Genomic DNA, 18151 nt, shown 5'->3' on the forward strand with positions numbered 1-18151 from the left:
CCTATCTTCTGCATCGCAAGCACCTAACATTGTACCTCGCACTTAGAGCTCAGTAAGCTTACTGAGTAGAGCCAAAATTTTGCTTTCAACAGAGATTATTGGATAGTATTGCGTTTGGTGAAGGTTGATGGACTTTGGAACCTTAAAATAATTGCACTTTAGTAGAATAGGAGAAAGATACATAAGCAAACAAAACCAAATATTTGTATATTTAAGCACCATTTTAAGGGATGTACTTATATAATGTATTCTATTGATCTGTGTTTTTAGAATGTTGTATATTACATGTTTTGTTTTAACATTGGAAGCCTTTAATGCATGCATGGTTAAAGTTCTTGTGTTGATCTTCATCTAATCATATTGTTAGATTAAATGGTATTTATCATCATTGTAAAACCTACATTTTTTTCAGTGTGCTGAAAAATTGTGGTTCATAGGCTACGTTTAATGTATCTACTCATTTTTCTCTTACTGGTTAAGTGTTTACTTAGAATATGTGGTCATCCTGCTTGTTTATTTCAAATTGTCTTTATCATTTTAACTCAGAATTTAAATATTAAGTAAACCAGTTAAATATAAGTTTACTGTTTTTGTGAAAACTTAGACAAATTCTTAGATAGAAAGAAAAGAAAGAAAGATAGAAAGATAAAGGTGACTTAAAATTTTGCTATCACGTGAGGAGTGGATGTGAAAGATTGAGGAAAATATTGTTAAAGTTGAGGAGTTTATATACTTGGAATGTTTAATAGGTGTCACTAAATTCTCACTTCATTTTAAAGAAATCAAAATTGGATGTTGCCAATGATGCATTATACTTGTGGTCGTGGTTCATGTAAGAAATGTACAAGAAGAAAAAAGCCTGTTTTGATAATGTCAATGTCAAAAATTGACAAATTAATGCACATTTATACTATTAAAAGATAGGAGTTTTAAATTAAAATGTTTAAGGCATATTTGTATATCTTTTACGGTTCCCCATTTAACTGAAGTTTTCTTTTAAACTGAGTGAGAGTTTTTATATTATCCCCGTTTCCATATATTATACTATTTTAGGTTAATGAAGTATTAGACCAACATAAATTTATGACTATATTTGATTTAAATTGCTATGGTAATATAGTACTCTGTATATGTGGATATACACACAGACAAGATATTTAAAGTAAATCTATATATTAATTATATATTTAAGATTTTAACTTTTTTTGAAAGTTAAACAAGTTTGAATTGTGTTAAGTATATTTAATCATATTGTAAATATCAGTGATTAAAAAGTGACTTTTATATAACCAAACTAGTGGGGAATAAAATGTCACACTGCTTTTTTATTTGGAAACATTCCAAGTTCTTTTTTTTTTTTCATGCATATTCCATTTCTTTTATTGGCTGCATATTTCATAGTATATATTTTTTCACTTTTTCAATTTTTTTCAAATTTTTTATTTTTTACAATGTAAATATTAAATTCTTAGTATATAAGTATTAACACACTGCTGCACAGGCAGTGGGCCAAATAAGAAATCAAACAGCAAATCAAAATATATCTCAAAAAAAGAAAGAAAACACAATATTCTAAAACCTATGGGATGTGACAAAAGCAGATGTTAGAGTGAAATTTAGGCTATCAATGCTTGTATTAGGAAAAATAGTTGAGGGATCCCTGGGTGGCGCAGCGGTTTGGCGCCTGCCTTTGGCCCAGGGCGCGATCCTGGAGGCCCAGGGCGCGATCCTGGAGACCCAGGATCGAATCCCACGTCGGGCTCCCGGTGCATGGAGCCTGCTTCTCCCTCTGCCTGTGTCTCTGCCTCTCTCACTCTCTCTGTGTGACTATCATAAATAAATAAAAATTAAAAAAAAAAAAAAAGAAAAATAGTTGAAATAAATAACATTACACCACAAGGAACTGGAAAAAGAAGAACCTTAGCTGAAATTTAGTAGAGGAAGGAAGTAACAGAAAAATCAGAAGTAAATAGAGACCAGAATAATATTAAGTATATACTTAAATTAAAAAAATTTTTAACTTTTATGTTTGATTTATTAATGTGGAACTTTCTTCATAGGAGTTCATCTGGCACAGTGACTGCTCCCCGTCTGGCTCATACAGGTGTCAGCTGGGCTGACAAGGTAAAGGCTCATCATACAGGCTCTCCTGCTGCTTCAGATGTAGCATCTGCTCAGTCGTGCCCACCAATGACAGTGCAGAAGACTTCTCGCAAAAATGGCAAGTGACTTTTTTTTTAATGGAGGGGGAAGGGCAGAAGGAGAAAGAGAGAGAGAGAGAGAGAGAGAGAGAGAGAATCTTAAGCAGGTTCCATGCCCAGCACGAGCCTGAAGTGGAGTTTGATCTCACAATTCTGAGATCATGACCTGAGCCTAAGTCAAGAGTCAGGCACAACTGACTATGCCACCCAGGTGCCCCCAAAATGGCAAGTGACTTTGAATCAATCTTTTTATGTAGTAGACAGGGGGAAGCATATAGAGTTTATATAATATTAATGTACCTTAAAATGACCTTAAAATAATAAGATAATCTTAGAAACTGTATAAAAGCTTAGGCAAATCATTCTAGTCTCAGGTTTGCCCGGTGTAAACTTTAAGAGAATCATTCTTTTGTCAGTTCATTTATAAGATCCTTTATGAGTCTTTTGACTTAAAGTAGAGAAAAACTGATCACTAATTCATTCTCTAGGCAATACAATGTCACCACTTAATGTCATTAATATTTGAATATTATTTTGGTACTACAATGATACTCTGTTTATCTTTGCTTACACATTTGTTTTCTATATCATCAAAATAATTAAAGGGCACAAATAAATTGGACTGTTATTCTGAGGGCCTGTTTATCACATAAGAATTTCCTTCATGGACTTTGACACCAGTGGTGTTTGTACTTTATTATATAAAACCTGGAGTATACAATGGAAAAGCAGAGATCATAGGAAGAAATTTTAAGAAGAGATTGGATAGTATCAGTCTTGATTTGGGAAAAGAAATCCTGATACAAGGGGGAGGATGGGTACCATGAAGGAACAACCAGAGACTATGATTCTTATTAATCAAAAATAGAAGTAATGACAACAAGAATATAGCAGATAACCAGATCTCTTATGGGAACATAGGCATTTTCTTTTCTCTCTTAACTCAAAAATGTCTGAACTTAGAATATAAAAAACCAAAACTGATTGTCTAATGTAAAACAAAATTTCCTTCATATAGTATTTTTATATAGAAATCCAGCGTAATTTTTTTATTTATAATTTTTTAATTTTTATTTATTTTATTTTTTATTTTAAACATTTACTAAGTTTAAGTTGTGCTAACTTCTGATATATAGAAATGTGTATCCATGTAACTATATTTATATGTATATAAACACACATAAACATAATTCATATCTATAGTAATATTTGGAGTTTACCTATGAAATTAATTTCATTTTGTGTCAAATATCGCATCTTTTACAATAAGCCTAATGTGTTCATGAGAATCTTCAGTCCATCTGAGGTGAGGAATATAATCCTGGGTAGGACAGGAATATAGTAGAAGAACGATCAGAACTGCCTCTAGCCCATACAAGGTGCCTTGGTACAATTGATACAAGAAAAAGGAGTCACATTGTCTGGGTAGACACAGCCATACATCAATAAACTCGGCTTGGTGGGTGGAGCCCGGCAGGATCTTAGCTCTTATTTACTGTCTTAGCCAGGTGCCCTTGTATATGGGGTCACAGTCGTGGAGGAGGATGCTCATTGGTGGTGGGAACAGAAAGTGATTAGGCAACCCTTGTAACAGCTTTAATCCTTGCTCAAAAACACTGATTTAATTTGTCTGGCTGAGTTTGGTTAGATAGAGGGTCCATTCTTCTTCCAACTACTTCTGTTGATTTAGTTGAAGAGGGAGACCTTTTTTTTTTTTAGATTTTTAAAAAAGATTTTATTTATTTATGAGAGACAGAGAGAGAGAGAGAGAGAGAGAGGCAGAGACATAGGCAGAGGGAAAAGCAGGCTCCTCACAGGGAGCCCAACGCGGGACTCGATCCCGGGACTCCAGGATCACACCCTCGGCCTAAGGCAGGCGCTAAACCGCTGAGCCACTCAGGGATCCCAAATAAATAGGATCTTAAAAGAAAATAAAGGTGTATTTCAGCAGAATTGGAAAAGAAGTCCAAATTTATATGTATGTCACACATCTTTAAGATAATAAAGCAAAAACTGACATAATCAGAAGGAAAAATGAAAAAATCTATACTCATACTAGGAGATTTTAATATAACTGTCTCAAAATTGGTAGTATAAGCAAACAAAAATCAAGATGTAAGATATGTGAACAAAGTCATTAATGATCTTGACATAATGGATATGTGTAAAAATATGCTTATTCTTTTCCATTTTTTTTTCTTTTGATGCTTCAACCGGAAACCTTTTTTTTTTTTTTAACCTAGAAACCTTTTTACTAACATGTCTTCTAGTCCACTAATCTGTGTATCCTATCCACATTGTCTTAGTTATATTAATAATAACTAGTTTGAAAAGTCTGTATGTGAAAAGTAAAATAAACTACCTGTTGGTTTGTTTCTTTAAAAACATTTTTTGGGGAGTTTTTAGTTATTAAATGTTAAAAACATTTTTTGGGGAGTTTTTAGTTATTTGACCCTGTTTTTGTTTGTTTTTAGCATGCCTGCCTCATAATATTTAATTGAATGTTTAACTGGTGTATTTAAAATTATAGAGGCTCCTTTCAAAAATATTGTTTTTTTCTTCCAGCAAGGAGGTAGTGTTTAAGCAGGTCACCTTAATTCTTTAAGGGTTGGTTTGAGGTTTTATTAAAATTGATATGTTTCAGTTTTGTCCTTATTCCTTTTGTGTCTTAACTGAAAATCTGCGGTGTTTACCACGACTACTACATTTCTTAATTCCTCAGCACTCTACAGTTGCTATAATATCTGCTTAACTCATTAGCATCCCAGCTGCTGCTCTTTGCTGGGTATCTTGGAGTCTTGCCGTGTGTATGCAGGCTTAGTAGACTCCTAAGGGAAGGTTAAATACAGATTTTTTGGGCTTACTTTCCTGCAGTTCCTGCCTCTCCATGATTTTTGCCCTTGAAGTCTCAGTTGTTTTAGACTCATTGAGCTGCAATATCTGTCTCAGCCAGACAGGACTGCTGGTTTCTGCAAGGACTCACTTCACCGGCATTGTGAATTTGAAATGTCTTCAGGGAAAACTTCTGGGGTGAATGTAGATCTCATGTTATCCTTCCCTTTTCTCAGGAATTGTAGTTCCTCAAATCCCACCTATTTGGTTGCTTTCCAGTATCTTTAGACAATTCAGTTATATAGTTTGTATAGCTTTTATCGTTGTGTTTGGCATGAAGAGGTTAATTTTGATATAGGCTACTGTCATGGTAGTAACTGTTAAGTCCAGATATATATCCAAGTACCCATGGAACATTTACCAAATTGACACATGCTGAGCCATTAAACAAATTTCGGAAAATGTTAGATGATTAAATTCATTTTGTCTTCCTGAATACAGTGGAATTAAGTTAGAAATGAATTTTAAAAGATAGCCATATAATTCTCAAGGTTTTGGAATTTACAAATGTATTTCTGAATAATCCATTAGTCAGAGATAAAATCATAATGAAAATTACCAAATGGGAATTCAGTGAAAATTAACATTTAAAATCATGTGGGTTTAAGGTAATGCTGTGCTTTGAGGAAAATTTCTAGCTTCAATTGCATATATTAGAAAAGAAGAAAACCTGTCTCTGGAAATTAGAAAAGAACAAGTTAAACCCTAGAAATATAAGAAAGAAGGGGAATATGCAGGTGAGAACTGAGAAAGTCAACAGAGCCAAAAGATAATTATTTGAATAAGCTAATAAAATTAATAGACTTCTAATACCAATCATGAAAAAAAAAGAGACAAAGCATACTACCAGGTATGAAATAAGGGTATGGGTAGAGATCCCATGGACGTTAAGATAATAAGGGTAAGAGCATGGATAGAGATCCCATAGATACTAACATAATAAGAGTATATGAGGAACAATATAATAGACTAAATTTAGAAACAGGAGAAAGTGACAAATTTCTTGAAAAACACGAGGAAACCAAACTTTCATAGCAGGAATTAGAAAATCCTGGAGAAATTTAGTAAATATTTTTTAAAAATCTGCGTCTATAATTAACATTTTTCCATAAAGAAATTTCCTGGTCAAGATGGCTTCACTGTGAATTCTTTCACACTTCTAAGATAAAAACAACATTAATCAGATAGAAACTCTTACTGAGAATAAAAAGGTGGATTTTGTTTTATGATGCCAGCGTAACCTTAATATCAAAACCTTAGATGGATATTATAATAGAAACCATTTTTCTTGAACATTGATAAATAGTAAGCAGAATATTAGTGAATTAAATATAGTGATAAGTGATAAGTGATAAGTGATAGTGAATTAAATATAGTGATAAGTGATATAGTGATAAGTGATTTTAATTCTGGAGTGTAAAAACTATGATATGAAATACGATTTTGAGTTTAGTGTACCTACAAGATTATTCTAAGTATTTCGAAGCTCTCTGACAGGTTAATTGCATGATTTGCCATTCTCAACTAGTGTTCTTCATTATGGGAATGATTTTTCAATATAGTTTTTACTGAAGTTTCCTTAAAAGTGTAATTTGTTCATAGCTATTTTCTTAGTGTCTAAGAGATCTGTGTTAGTTTCTATTTTGATAAGCATTCCTCTTTGATTTGCTTCAGTTATTTCACTTTTTCTTTTTTTTACATGATAGTATTTGTGTTGGCCATCATTTTGGTTATGGACTATGTCCAAGTGTTAAGCAGTATTTCTTTCTATAAGAAAGCTTTGAAAGTGGTGGTGTTTTTCTTCCTTTAAAAAGTAAAGTTATTAATCATACTGCTCCTAAGGGTGAGCCAGTTAAATTAAGTGGAAACTAAAATTTTTTGTTAAACTTAATTTCATACATAATTTTTTTCTTTTGATATCTATGAGTTTTATAAGGTTCATTTTATATTTTTATATATATTATCCTCACTTCCCCAACAACAGTGGCTCAATTTTATTGCAGGGAAGCTAGGGAGCAGCAGTGCAAGAGAGGGTCTCTGCAGGAACTCCCATTGCTGATCAGGACTGCCAGGCCCCAAGTCTGTCTGGAAGTCAGGAGAGGATAAGTGTCCTGTTCTCTTTGGTCCATCTTGGGTCCAGGGGTTCAGGTCCTTGTTACTAGGGGTGAAGTAGGAAATAGCCTTTCCTCTTTTCCCCAGGGTCTCCAGCAGAGTGTTTACACTATGCTCAGATTTGATGCAAAGCTTCTTGTTGGGCAGGTCAATGTCAAGCTCAATTCCTCCTAGCTTGTTGAGCACCTGACTGCATTAGTGCAGCCTTCACAGGTCTCCTCCTCAGAAAAGTTGTGCTTCAGCAGGATAATGGATGTGGTGGTAACCATGGCGACCCCTCTTATTTTTATTTATATATATATATATATATATATTTATTTATTTAAAAGACAAATGTCTATCCACTGATAAATGGATAAAGAAGATTGTGTGTGTGTGTGTGTGTGTGTGTGTGTGTGTGTGTGTGTATAATGGAATATTACATCAAAAAAATGAAATCTTGCCTTTTGCAACAATGTGGATGGAACTAGAGTGTATTATGCTAAGTGAAATAAGTCAGAGAAAGACAAGTCAGAGAAAGACAAGAAATCATATGATTTCACTCGTATGTGGAATTTAAGAAACAAAATGGATGGACTTAGGGAAAGGAAGGAAAAATAAAGTACTGAACACTGGGTGTTGTATGCAACTAAATTCTACCCCTGAAACTAATACTACAGGATATGTTAATTAATTTCAATTTAAATAAAATCTTGAAAGAAAAAAAAGACTAGTGGGTTTAACATGCTAAATTTTTTTAAGTTTAATATGGATGAAAATTGATTACAACTTGGATAGTGTATGATTTAAGGTATAATATTAATTTTGTTTGCCATAATGATATTTTTATATTTAAAAAAAATCCTTCTAAAGACACATACTGAGTATTTACAGAAATGATAATGATGTCTAGAATTTGTTTTAAAACCTTTCAGAAAAACAATGGGGAAGGGGGACTAGATGAAATAACAGCATCAGAATGTTGATAATAAGCGGATGATTGGAACATGGGGCTCATAAGACTATTTTTCCTATATTGCATGTTTGGGTATCTTTGTAATAAAAAGTTAAAAAAGTACAAAATAAATTTAAACATACTTTCCCCTTGGAGATTTCCAAGTCCAGACCTTTGAAATAAAAGATTACAGGTCTGTCTTATCTTTATTTTAAAATATAAAATACAATACTAACACAGTCATTATATTTTTAAAAATAGAATAGTGAGTTAACATTCTCAGGAGGATGTGCATTTTGTAAGGAATTTTTTTCCCCTTGAAATAAAATCCCTTCCCATTAGTGACTCATGTGGTGGTATGATCTTGATACCCAATCAGAAAAGTAGTTTGCACAGTGATGTAAGTTTTCAGTTTTTCAGGAATAAGTTTCAGAAATCAGCCTACTTTTTTCCTATTAATTTTTTTCATATTAATTTTTATACCATCTTTGTTAAGATTCAGCTCATATACAATTCATCCATTTAAAATATACAATTAAAAAATATACAATTCATCTATCTTTAGTATAGTCACACATATGTAGTACCATAGTCACAGTCAATTATCTTCATCACCTCAAAAAGATATCTCTTGGCAGTGATTTTTTGGATTTGACACCAAAGGCAAAGGTAACAGAAGCAAAAAGCAAGTGGTACTACATCAAATTAAGGAGCTCCACATAGCGAAGGAAACCAACAAAATGAAGAGGTAACCTACAGAATGGGAGAAAATACTTGCAAATCATATGTGATTAGGGTTAATAATATCCAAAACATATAAAGAAGTCATGCAACTCTATAGCAAAAAAGAAGCAATATAATTTAAAAAATGGGCAGAGGATCTGAATAAATATTTTTCCAAAAATGATATCCAGCTAGCCTCAGATACCTAAAAAGGTACACAACATCATTAATCAAAATCTCAGTGAGATATCACCTTTCACATCTGTCAGAGTGGTTGTCATCAAATAGACAAGAGATTGAAAAAATGTTAGAATGTAGAGGAAACAGTACCTGGGTACATTGTTGGTGGGAATGTAAATTGTTACAACCACTATGGAAAACAGTATGGGGTTTCCTCAAAAAATTAAAACTGCCATATGATCCAGCAATTCCACCTCTGGGTATATATCCAAAAGAAACGAAAGCACTACCTTGTAAAGATCCTATACTCTTTGTTCATAGCAACATTATTTGCATTAGTCAAAATAAATAATTTTAGTGCCCATTGATCCATGATATAAAGAACATGTGGATAAAGAACATGTGGTGTGTATGTACTTGAAAGTTGCTAAGAGAGTAAGTCTTAGAAGTTCTTATCTCAAGAAAAAATAATTGTAACTAGGTGAGGTGCTGGATATTATTAACTAAACTTATTTTGGTAATCATTTCTCAGTACATACATATATCAAACAATATGTTGTACCTTAAACTAATACAATGTTATATGTCAGTTGTATCTCAGTAGAACTGGAAAGGAAAAAAAAAAGAAATCTCATACCCTTTAATAAACCCTTGTAACCCTGAATTCCCCGTATCCGTTTTAGTATGTAGAATTTTCACAGTACTTTATTTAGCCATTCTGATAGGTATATAGTGATCTCTCATTGTGGTTTTTAATTTACATTTCTCTAATGGCTAATGACGTTGATTATCTTTTATGTACTTATTTGTCACTTGTATATACCCTTCAGTGTAATGTTTCTTCATGTCTTTTGCCTATTTTCTGCTTGTATTATATGTAATATTACTGTTGAATTTTGGAAGTTATTTATATGTTCTAGACAGTCCTTTGTTGGACTGCTTTTTTAATCTTTTGTCTTCACAGAGTTTGTTGTAAGAAAAAATTTACAGTTTTGATGAGGTCCATGAGGCCTCCTGTTTGTGGATCCATGCTTTCGGTGTCAAGTGTCAGAACTCATTGTCTAGCCATATGTTTGAAAGTTTCTTTTTTATTTTTCCTAAAGGCTTTATAGTTTTACATCTTAAATTAGTGACACATTTTAAGTTAATTTTTTGGGTGAAGTGTGGGCTTTAAATGGACGTTTACGTTTTTGCCTATGGATGTCTTGTTGCTTCACCACCATTTGTTAGAAAAATCTCTTTTGAAATTTTGTTAAAAATCAATTGGGCATATTTGTGTGGGTGAATTTCTGGGTTTTATATTTTATTTCGTTGATCTGGGTGTCTGTTGTTTCATCCATACTGTACTGTTCTGATTACTCTCGTCTGTGGTAAGCCTTAACATTGAGTAGAGTGATTGCTTTTACTTTATTCTTTGTTTAAAAAGTTGTTTTTAGCCCTTTTAGTTTGTGTATGTATAAATTTTAGAATAAGCTTCTCTAGTATCTAAAAAAATTATTGCTGGTGTTTTGATAGGAATTACATAACAGCTGTTGATCATTTTAGAGAGAATTGACATTTTTACTAAGCTGAATTTTCTAATCAATATTCATTTTCTAATGAACATGCCTTTCCATTTATAGGTCTTTTTTTCATCAGCCTTTTGTAATTTTAGTATACACATACTGTACCTTTTTTTTGGACTTACTACTAAATATTTCATTTTCTTCATTTTAATTGTAAATTTTTGAAAAGATTTTTATTTATTTGAGAAAGAGAGAGCACAAGTGGAGGGTAGGGAAAGAGGAAGAGGGAAGAGGGGACTCCCTGCTGAGCAGGGAGGTAGACTTGTAGCTCCATCCCAGGACCCTGGGATTGTGACCCAAGCCAGAGGTGGACACTTAACTGACTGAGCTACCCAGGTGTCCAAGTGTAATTGTAAATTGTTTTTGATTTCAGTTTCCACATGTTCACTGTCAGTATACACAAATGCAGTGGATTTGTATTGAATTGTATTGAATTCTTTTACTGAATTTATGTAATTATTCTGGAATTTTTATATACATTGTTTGGGATTTTCTGTGTAGACATGTCATCTGAAAATAGGGATAATTTTATTTCTTCCTTTCCTTTTTTATTTTTAAGATTTATTTATTCATTTGAAAGAGAGAGGAGAGAGAGAACATGAGCAGTAGGGGAGTAGCAGAGGAAGAGGGAGAAGCAGACTCCCACTGAGCAGAGGGAGCTTGATCTGGGACTCAATACCAGGACCTTGAGATCATGACCTGAGCTGAAGGCAGACGCTTAACTGACTGAGTCACTTGCGTGCACATAGCTATATTTTTTTTGTAGTTGCCTTTTTTTAAATCAAGTTGAATAAGTTCTATATTATTGTTTGTTTATTTTTTTTTTAATTTTTATTTATTTATGATAGTCACAGAGAGAGAGAGAGAGAGGCAGAGGCAGAGGGAGAAGCAGGCTCCATGCACCGGGAGCCCGACGTGGGATTCGATCCAGGGTCTCCAGGATCGCGCCCTGGGCCAAAGGCAGGCGCCAAACCGCTGCGCCACCCAGGGATCCCTTATTTTTTGTTTAATAAGTTTTTCTCACAAATGGGTATTGGATTTTATGAAATACTTTTTCTGTATCAGTTAATGGGATCATATGATTTTCCTTGTTTAGTCTGTTGACAGCAGTGGATTACATTGATTTTTTTGAAATTTGAGACAGGTTTGCATATACCTGAAATTAATTCCACTTGATTATGGCTTGTAATTCTTTTTATACATTACTAGATTTGATATGCCCATATTTTGTTGATGATTTTTTACATCTAAGTTCATGAGAAATATAGTTATTTTTATTTGTATGTATTGTCTTTATGTGTTTTTGTATTGAGGTAAAACTGGCCTAGAAGTCTCCAAATAGGGCAGCCCTGGTGGCTCAGCCGTTTAGTGCTGCCTTTGGCCCAGGGTGTGATCCTGGAGACCTGGGATCGAGTCCCACATCAGGCTCTGTGATGGAGCCTGCTTCTCCCTCTGCCTGTGTCTCTGCCTCTCTCTCTCTGTGTCTTACGAATACATAAATAAAATCTTTTTTTTTTTTTTAAAGAAGTCTTCAGGTATAATTGTAGATTCTTGTCTTTTTCCTTTCAGCCTTATTAGCTTTTTCTCTGTGTATCTTGAATTTCTGTTGTTTGATGTGTACGTATTTAGGGGTGTATATCTTCATTGTAGAATGCTTTTATCATCATAAAATGTGTTTTTATTTCTTTAGTTAATTTCTTTACTCTGACATCTACTGTATCTGAAATTAATATAACTACTCCTGCTTTCCTTGTTAATATTTGCATGGTGCATCTTTTTCCATCCTTTCAGTTTGAATTTACCTATGACCTTGTATTTAAGTGATTTCTTATAGATTACATATAATTCAAGTGTATTTATTAATATACTGTGCTAATCTTTGTCATTTTGTATATTTAGACATGTTATAAAGTAATTATTGGTATTGTTAGGGTAGGGTATAGGTATGTCATTTTATTATTTTCCTGTTTTCTCTGCTTCTCTTTCCACTGTTTCCTATTTCTTGCTTTCTTATGGGTAAAAAACATTTTTTTATGATTCCATGTTGACTGATTTATAGTGTTTTGGAGTATATTGATTTGTATAGGTTTTTCTTTTATAGTTGTTGCCTTAGGTATTATATTGTAATACATGTAGGTATTACATGTATTACATTATACATATATAAGTTATCATTACTGGCTTTGGTGTTTACCACTGTGAGTGAAATGTAAAAACCTTCTCATTGGTTCCCTTTATTCTGTCTACTTTAAGTGTAATTGTCTTAATTATATTGTTTCCTACATCAAAATGGCATTTTAATTTTTTGTTTTATTTTCAAACATGATTCAATAAAATGAGAAGAGTAGTTTATTTACCTCCATTTTTACTCATTTCAGTATTCTTTTCTGTTTGATTTTTATTTTTTTTAACCTCTTACTCGTTTTTCTTTAGGAGGCTTCCTTTAGCCATTCTTCAATGGCAGGTTTGCTACTGATATATTCTTAGAGTTTTTGCTTCATCTGAGATTGCCTTTATGTACTCTTCATTCCTGAGGGATAGTTTCCCTGAATATAGAATTTGCAGTTGATAGTTCTTTCAGTCCCTGAAAAATGTGCCACTTCTACCTCACCAGCAGTTGTTTCAGATGAGAAATCTGCTGTCATTAGAATTTATGTTGCTCCATGGATATTTTTCCCTGCGCTGCTTTAAATAATTTTCCTTTGTTTTTCAGTGGTTTAATTATGATGTGTCTTAGCCTGGATTTGGAGGGATATATTTCCTAGTTTCTTGAATCTGTAGTTTTATGTCTTTCACTAAGTTTGGCTAGTTTTCGTTCATTCTTTCTTCAAATATCTTTTTAGTTCTACGTTCTCTCTCCTTCCCTTCTGGGACTCTGATGACACATGTTACCTCTTTTATTGGCCCAGAAGCCCGTGAGATTCTGGTCTTGGTCCCAGTGACATTTTCCCAGCAAAATCGGCGCACTGCCTTTTACTGTCTCCTTGGCTCATACTGGTGATATAAACTCATCTCTTCTTTGGGCTCCACTGAACTAGGGAGGGGCAAAATGAAGGGAGGACCAACTCACACCATCTTGTTGCTGTAGAGTAAGGTGGAATCTTACTTCCCTTCTTGACCCTTCTGGCATCACGGCAAGGGGAAGGGACATGCACATTCCAAGTAAATCTGCCTTCCAGCACTTTGTTTTATTGTATTGATGCTAGCTGAGTAGGCATTCATCTTTCTACAGGGATCTGTTGATACTTGTGGAGGGGGAGAATAGAATGTTGACTAGTCCTATTTCACACTATGCTTTGCTGAATGGAAGTGGAGGCTGTGCTCACCATTGGGCCCTGCTGACCCTAGGGGTAGAGAGGACCACTGCCTACCAGTCTTGACTAATACTGCTTCATTCATTCTTATTTCTGCTCAGTGGGAATGGAGGTTCATCTTCCCACTGGGCCACACTGACAGTAGGGGTGGGGAAAAGTGGAGTGATGAACAAATCTAGTTCTTGCTGTCTTATTTAGTCTTGTTAATACTGGTGGGAGGTGGAAGTTCTGCTCACCATTCAGCTTTGCTGACACTACTTTGGTGGGGGGATTGGAGCACTATCTGCTTCTGCTAGGTGAAAGTGGAACTTCAGCTCCCTGTTTACCCTATTGAAACTATAGACAGCAGGGTTTCTACTGATCTTTGGCTGGAATAGAGTGAATATAGTCAAAAAGATTTGCTGTTTTGTTAGGCTGCTCTTTTCCCTGTCCTGTGTCTTGGCAAAACAGGTTTTGCTCATGCTTATTTTGTTTATGCCTGTTGGCCATTCTGGGTTGGAGACTTGTATAGCGTCCTGTTTGGAGTACGATAAGAGAACTAGAGAACTCACTGCTGTGCAGCTTTTAAAGTCTCAGGGTCTCTTGGCAGTCCTCCTACTTCTTTCTGTCTCTTAAAATCTTCCTAAGCTTATTTTATGTATTTTTTCCAGGGGGTTCTGTTGTACAAAGGAGGACCTGGAGATGAAGGTGGTCTACTCCATCTTGGTCAGAACTGGAAGTCTTCATATTAATTTTGAAAGACTGCAATTAGCCTATAAAATTTAAAAATTATAGCTATATGCATCACTATAAACATATATACCTCACGTTGTGACATTTTCAAACATTTTAGTGGAAGATTCTTACTTATTTTAGGCAATTTTGCTGTGTGAACTTTGGACACAGATCTTCAGTTTCCTTGTATGTGTGGTGAAATAATTGGATTAGATCTGCTAGGTTTCCTTCGATTAACGGTATGTGGTCTTAGGATCATTGAAATTGTTTTTGCTGCTGTTGTTGTTGTTAAATGTATGTTATTAGTACTAGAATAGATGAAAGGACTTGGATTTTGAAGATAGGCCTGTTTGGATTCTGAAAGTTAGGCAGTTTTTATGTAACCATTGGGACACCAGAACCAATTTGCCTAGACTTGCATTGTGGTTTTACCATTTCTGGGTAATCTCTCTTTGTCTCATTTTTCTGAACGACAGGTGGGGTAAATGAAATGACAAATGATAGATTTTATCAATGATAAATTTGGGATGATAGTACTGGTATTACAGGGTTGTGAAAATTAAGTTATTCTATGTAAAACACTTGGAACAGTATTAGCATATGGTAAACACTGTATAAATGTTTATTTATAAACATATACTTTCTGCATCTGTGGCCTTATGTCAGTCTTAATCTGAATCTCAGTTTTGTCAGTTGTAAAATAGGGAAAATTTACCTACCCCACAGTATGGTTATATATTAGATGTCACACGTGCAAATACACAGACACTACACCTCGCATGATAATTAGTATCATGTTTGTATATTAGTTACATTCAATGGGAATTAGATTGGAAAATATTTTTATTTTGTATGTTTTTGAAAATATTTATCATCTAAAGGAATCTTGATTTATTTCCATCCCTCAATTGCATAGAACGGAAAGATGCTGAAGGATGGGAGACTGTTCAAAGAGGAAGGCCTGTTCGTTCACGATCAACAGCAGTGATGACAAAAGTTTCAGTAGCAACAGAAACATTAAAGTCAAAGGATGACAGCGATAAAGAAAATATACGTCTTTTACCTGATGAAAGCATACAGAAAGGTGAATTTGCTGGAGATGGATCTTCTAAAACTACAGAATCTCGGTCTAAAGACTCCTTACAATCTTTTGACCATCCTCTTGCTGAAAGGACCCAGGTAGTACCTTCTGAAAATCCTTTTACTGCCTTTTTATAAGGGATATGTCTATACTGGAATGTCTGTTTTCCTACTCCGTTTTAAACTTTTTATTATAAAATATTTCAGATCTCCAGAAAAGTTGCAAGAATGAACAATGAATCTTCCTTTTACCTTTACTTAGATTCACAGATTAATGTTTTGCCTCATTTTTTTCTTCTCTCTTCATATTGATACATCACAAACACATATTGTATGCTAAACATTTGAGAGTAATATGCATACATCATAACCATTCACCTTTAAATATAGCACATATCTCCAAGGAATAAAGAAACTTTTTAAATTATGTTAATTGTAAAATTCAGGGAATTTGGCATCTATATAGTGTTTTCATCTAATTTATAATTCATATTCATGTCCCATTCTATTTCCATATAGAATATTTTCCCTGAGCCAGGATCCAATCTAGAATCACACATTGTATTTAGTTTTGTTTTTTTAACACCTTACACCTGGGAAAGGTTTTCAATTTATCTTTGTATTTCACTGTTAGTTTTTGAAGAATACATTGCTTTTTTTTTTTTTTTTTTTTTTTTGTTGAATGTCTTTCAGTTAGTTCATTATCCAAGTTAGCTTATGCATTTTTGACAGAAATAAAGTGTTTGCCCTTGGTGAGCATTTATAGGCATATGATATTAATTTGCCCAAATTTCTTGATTACTTGTTTTAAGTGTTATTCTATTTCTTCATTTGGAGTGTTATTAAAAATGGTGATGAACATAAGGATCATTTTGGAATTGCTCTCCTTTTATGTCCTCCAATTCAAGTGTAGAGTAATTTACTAATATTTAATACAATTATTTAAAGCTGATACTCTCAGTATTTATGTTCTTAGTCCATTTTAATTTATTTTACCTATTTGATGAAGGAATTTTTCAGGTATTTGCTTATGTAAAGATTCATGTGCAATTAATATAATTTTATGCAGAACAAAATGTAAGACATTATTTGATAGGATACAGGGGCTAAGTAAAAAAGTTTTAAAATTGTTAAAATATTTCTCAGTTTATAATATCTTCTTTTTAAAGTTTTTTTCTTTTTTACCTCTAGGATATTTGTTTATATTGAAAACTGTATTCAACTTCCATGTTTTTCTTAATGATGATAATGGGTCTTGATTGTACATTGCTCCTGATGTTCTGTAACCCCTGAATATATATGTGCCTATGTGCAATTGAAAACTTCTTATGATTGGTATCTTATGTTGCCTTTTAATTTCCCACATTATGGAGCAGAGTCCTAGACACAGGAAATAGTCAGTACTTTTGTAGGATATACCTTTAAGAAACTTCAATATAGGTAAACTTGATGAAGAAATCTCTCTTTTTTTAAAATTTGGTTTTCTTTTCTTTTTTTAAGAGATTTATTTATTTATTAGAGAGCAAGCAAATGAGGCTGTGTGAATGGCAGGGAGGGGCAGAGGGAGAAGGAGAGAATCTCAACCAGACTCCCCTGCTGAGCACAGAGCCCTACCTAGGGCTTGATCTCACAATCCTGAGGACATGACCTGAACTGAAATCAAGAGTCAGACACCTAAGCTTCTGAGCCACCCAGGTGCCCCAAGAAACCTTTAAATCACTTAACGTATAGTTCACCTTCATTCATCCTCATTTTTATGGCCTCTACTTGGGACTGCATTTAGGTAATAGCATTTTTAATTTTAGTCTGACTAGATTTTAGTTCTTTAACCTCTACAGTAAAGGATTCTTTAGCGTATTCTATGCTTTTTTCCAAGCCCAGGTAGTATCTTTATAATCTTTGTTTTAAATTCTAGTTCAGACATCTTATTTATATATGTATTGATTAAATCCCTGGCAGTGAGTGCTGCCTCTTGCTCTTACTTTTGGGATGAATTTCTCAGTCTTGTCATTTTGTCTAGTAAAGGAGAGAAAGGAAAGAAAGGAAGGAAGGAGGGAAGGAAGGAAGGAAGGAAGGAAGGAAAAAAAAATAATAGCAACAAAGACAATAGAAAAAAAACCCCACGTAACACCTAGCATTTTTGCTAAAATACATTTTGGCTATAAAATTTTACACTATAATAATTATACTGGTTTTGTGTAATGAAGAAACTTACATGATTTGAGATTTTAGGAATAATCCATACATACAGCTTTTGAGTAATTAATGTATTGCTAAAATATTCCAATATAAAAAGTTAATTGCTGTTGGTATCCAAGCTTATTTTTAACATTTGTTCTCACTGTCATTCTAAAAATGGAATTAGCATATTTATATATTTTTTCAACATTACTTTATAGTTTCACTTTGATTTTGTTGTATAAATGATACTGATTT

General features: G+C 33.6%; 1 protein-coding gene across 13 annotated transcripts in view; it reads left to right on the forward strand.

The window, feature by feature from the left end:
- The window catches only part of SCAPER (S-phase cyclin A associated protein in the ER), a 435057-nt gene that overhangs the window by 77120 nt on the left and 339786 nt on the right, over window positions 1-18151 (forward strand). For all 13 annotated transcript variants that reach the window (XM_035708613.2, XM_025472080.3, XM_035708615.2 and 10 more), the window contains 2 exons: window positions 2061-2221; window positions 15552-15814. In XM_035708613.2, the coding sequence (XP_035564506.1) occupies window positions 2061-2221; window positions 15552-15814 (424 nt within the window). The remainder of the gene's footprint in view (window positions 1-2060; window positions 2222-15551; window positions 15815-18151) is intronic.

This window comes from Canis lupus, chromosome 30 (assembly GCF_003254725.2).
Source record: "Canis lupus dingo isolate Sandy chromosome 30, ASM325472v2, whole genome shotgun sequence".
In the NCBI taxonomy this organism is placed as follows: Eukaryota; Metazoa; Chordata; class Mammalia; order Carnivora; family Canidae; genus Canis; species Canis lupus.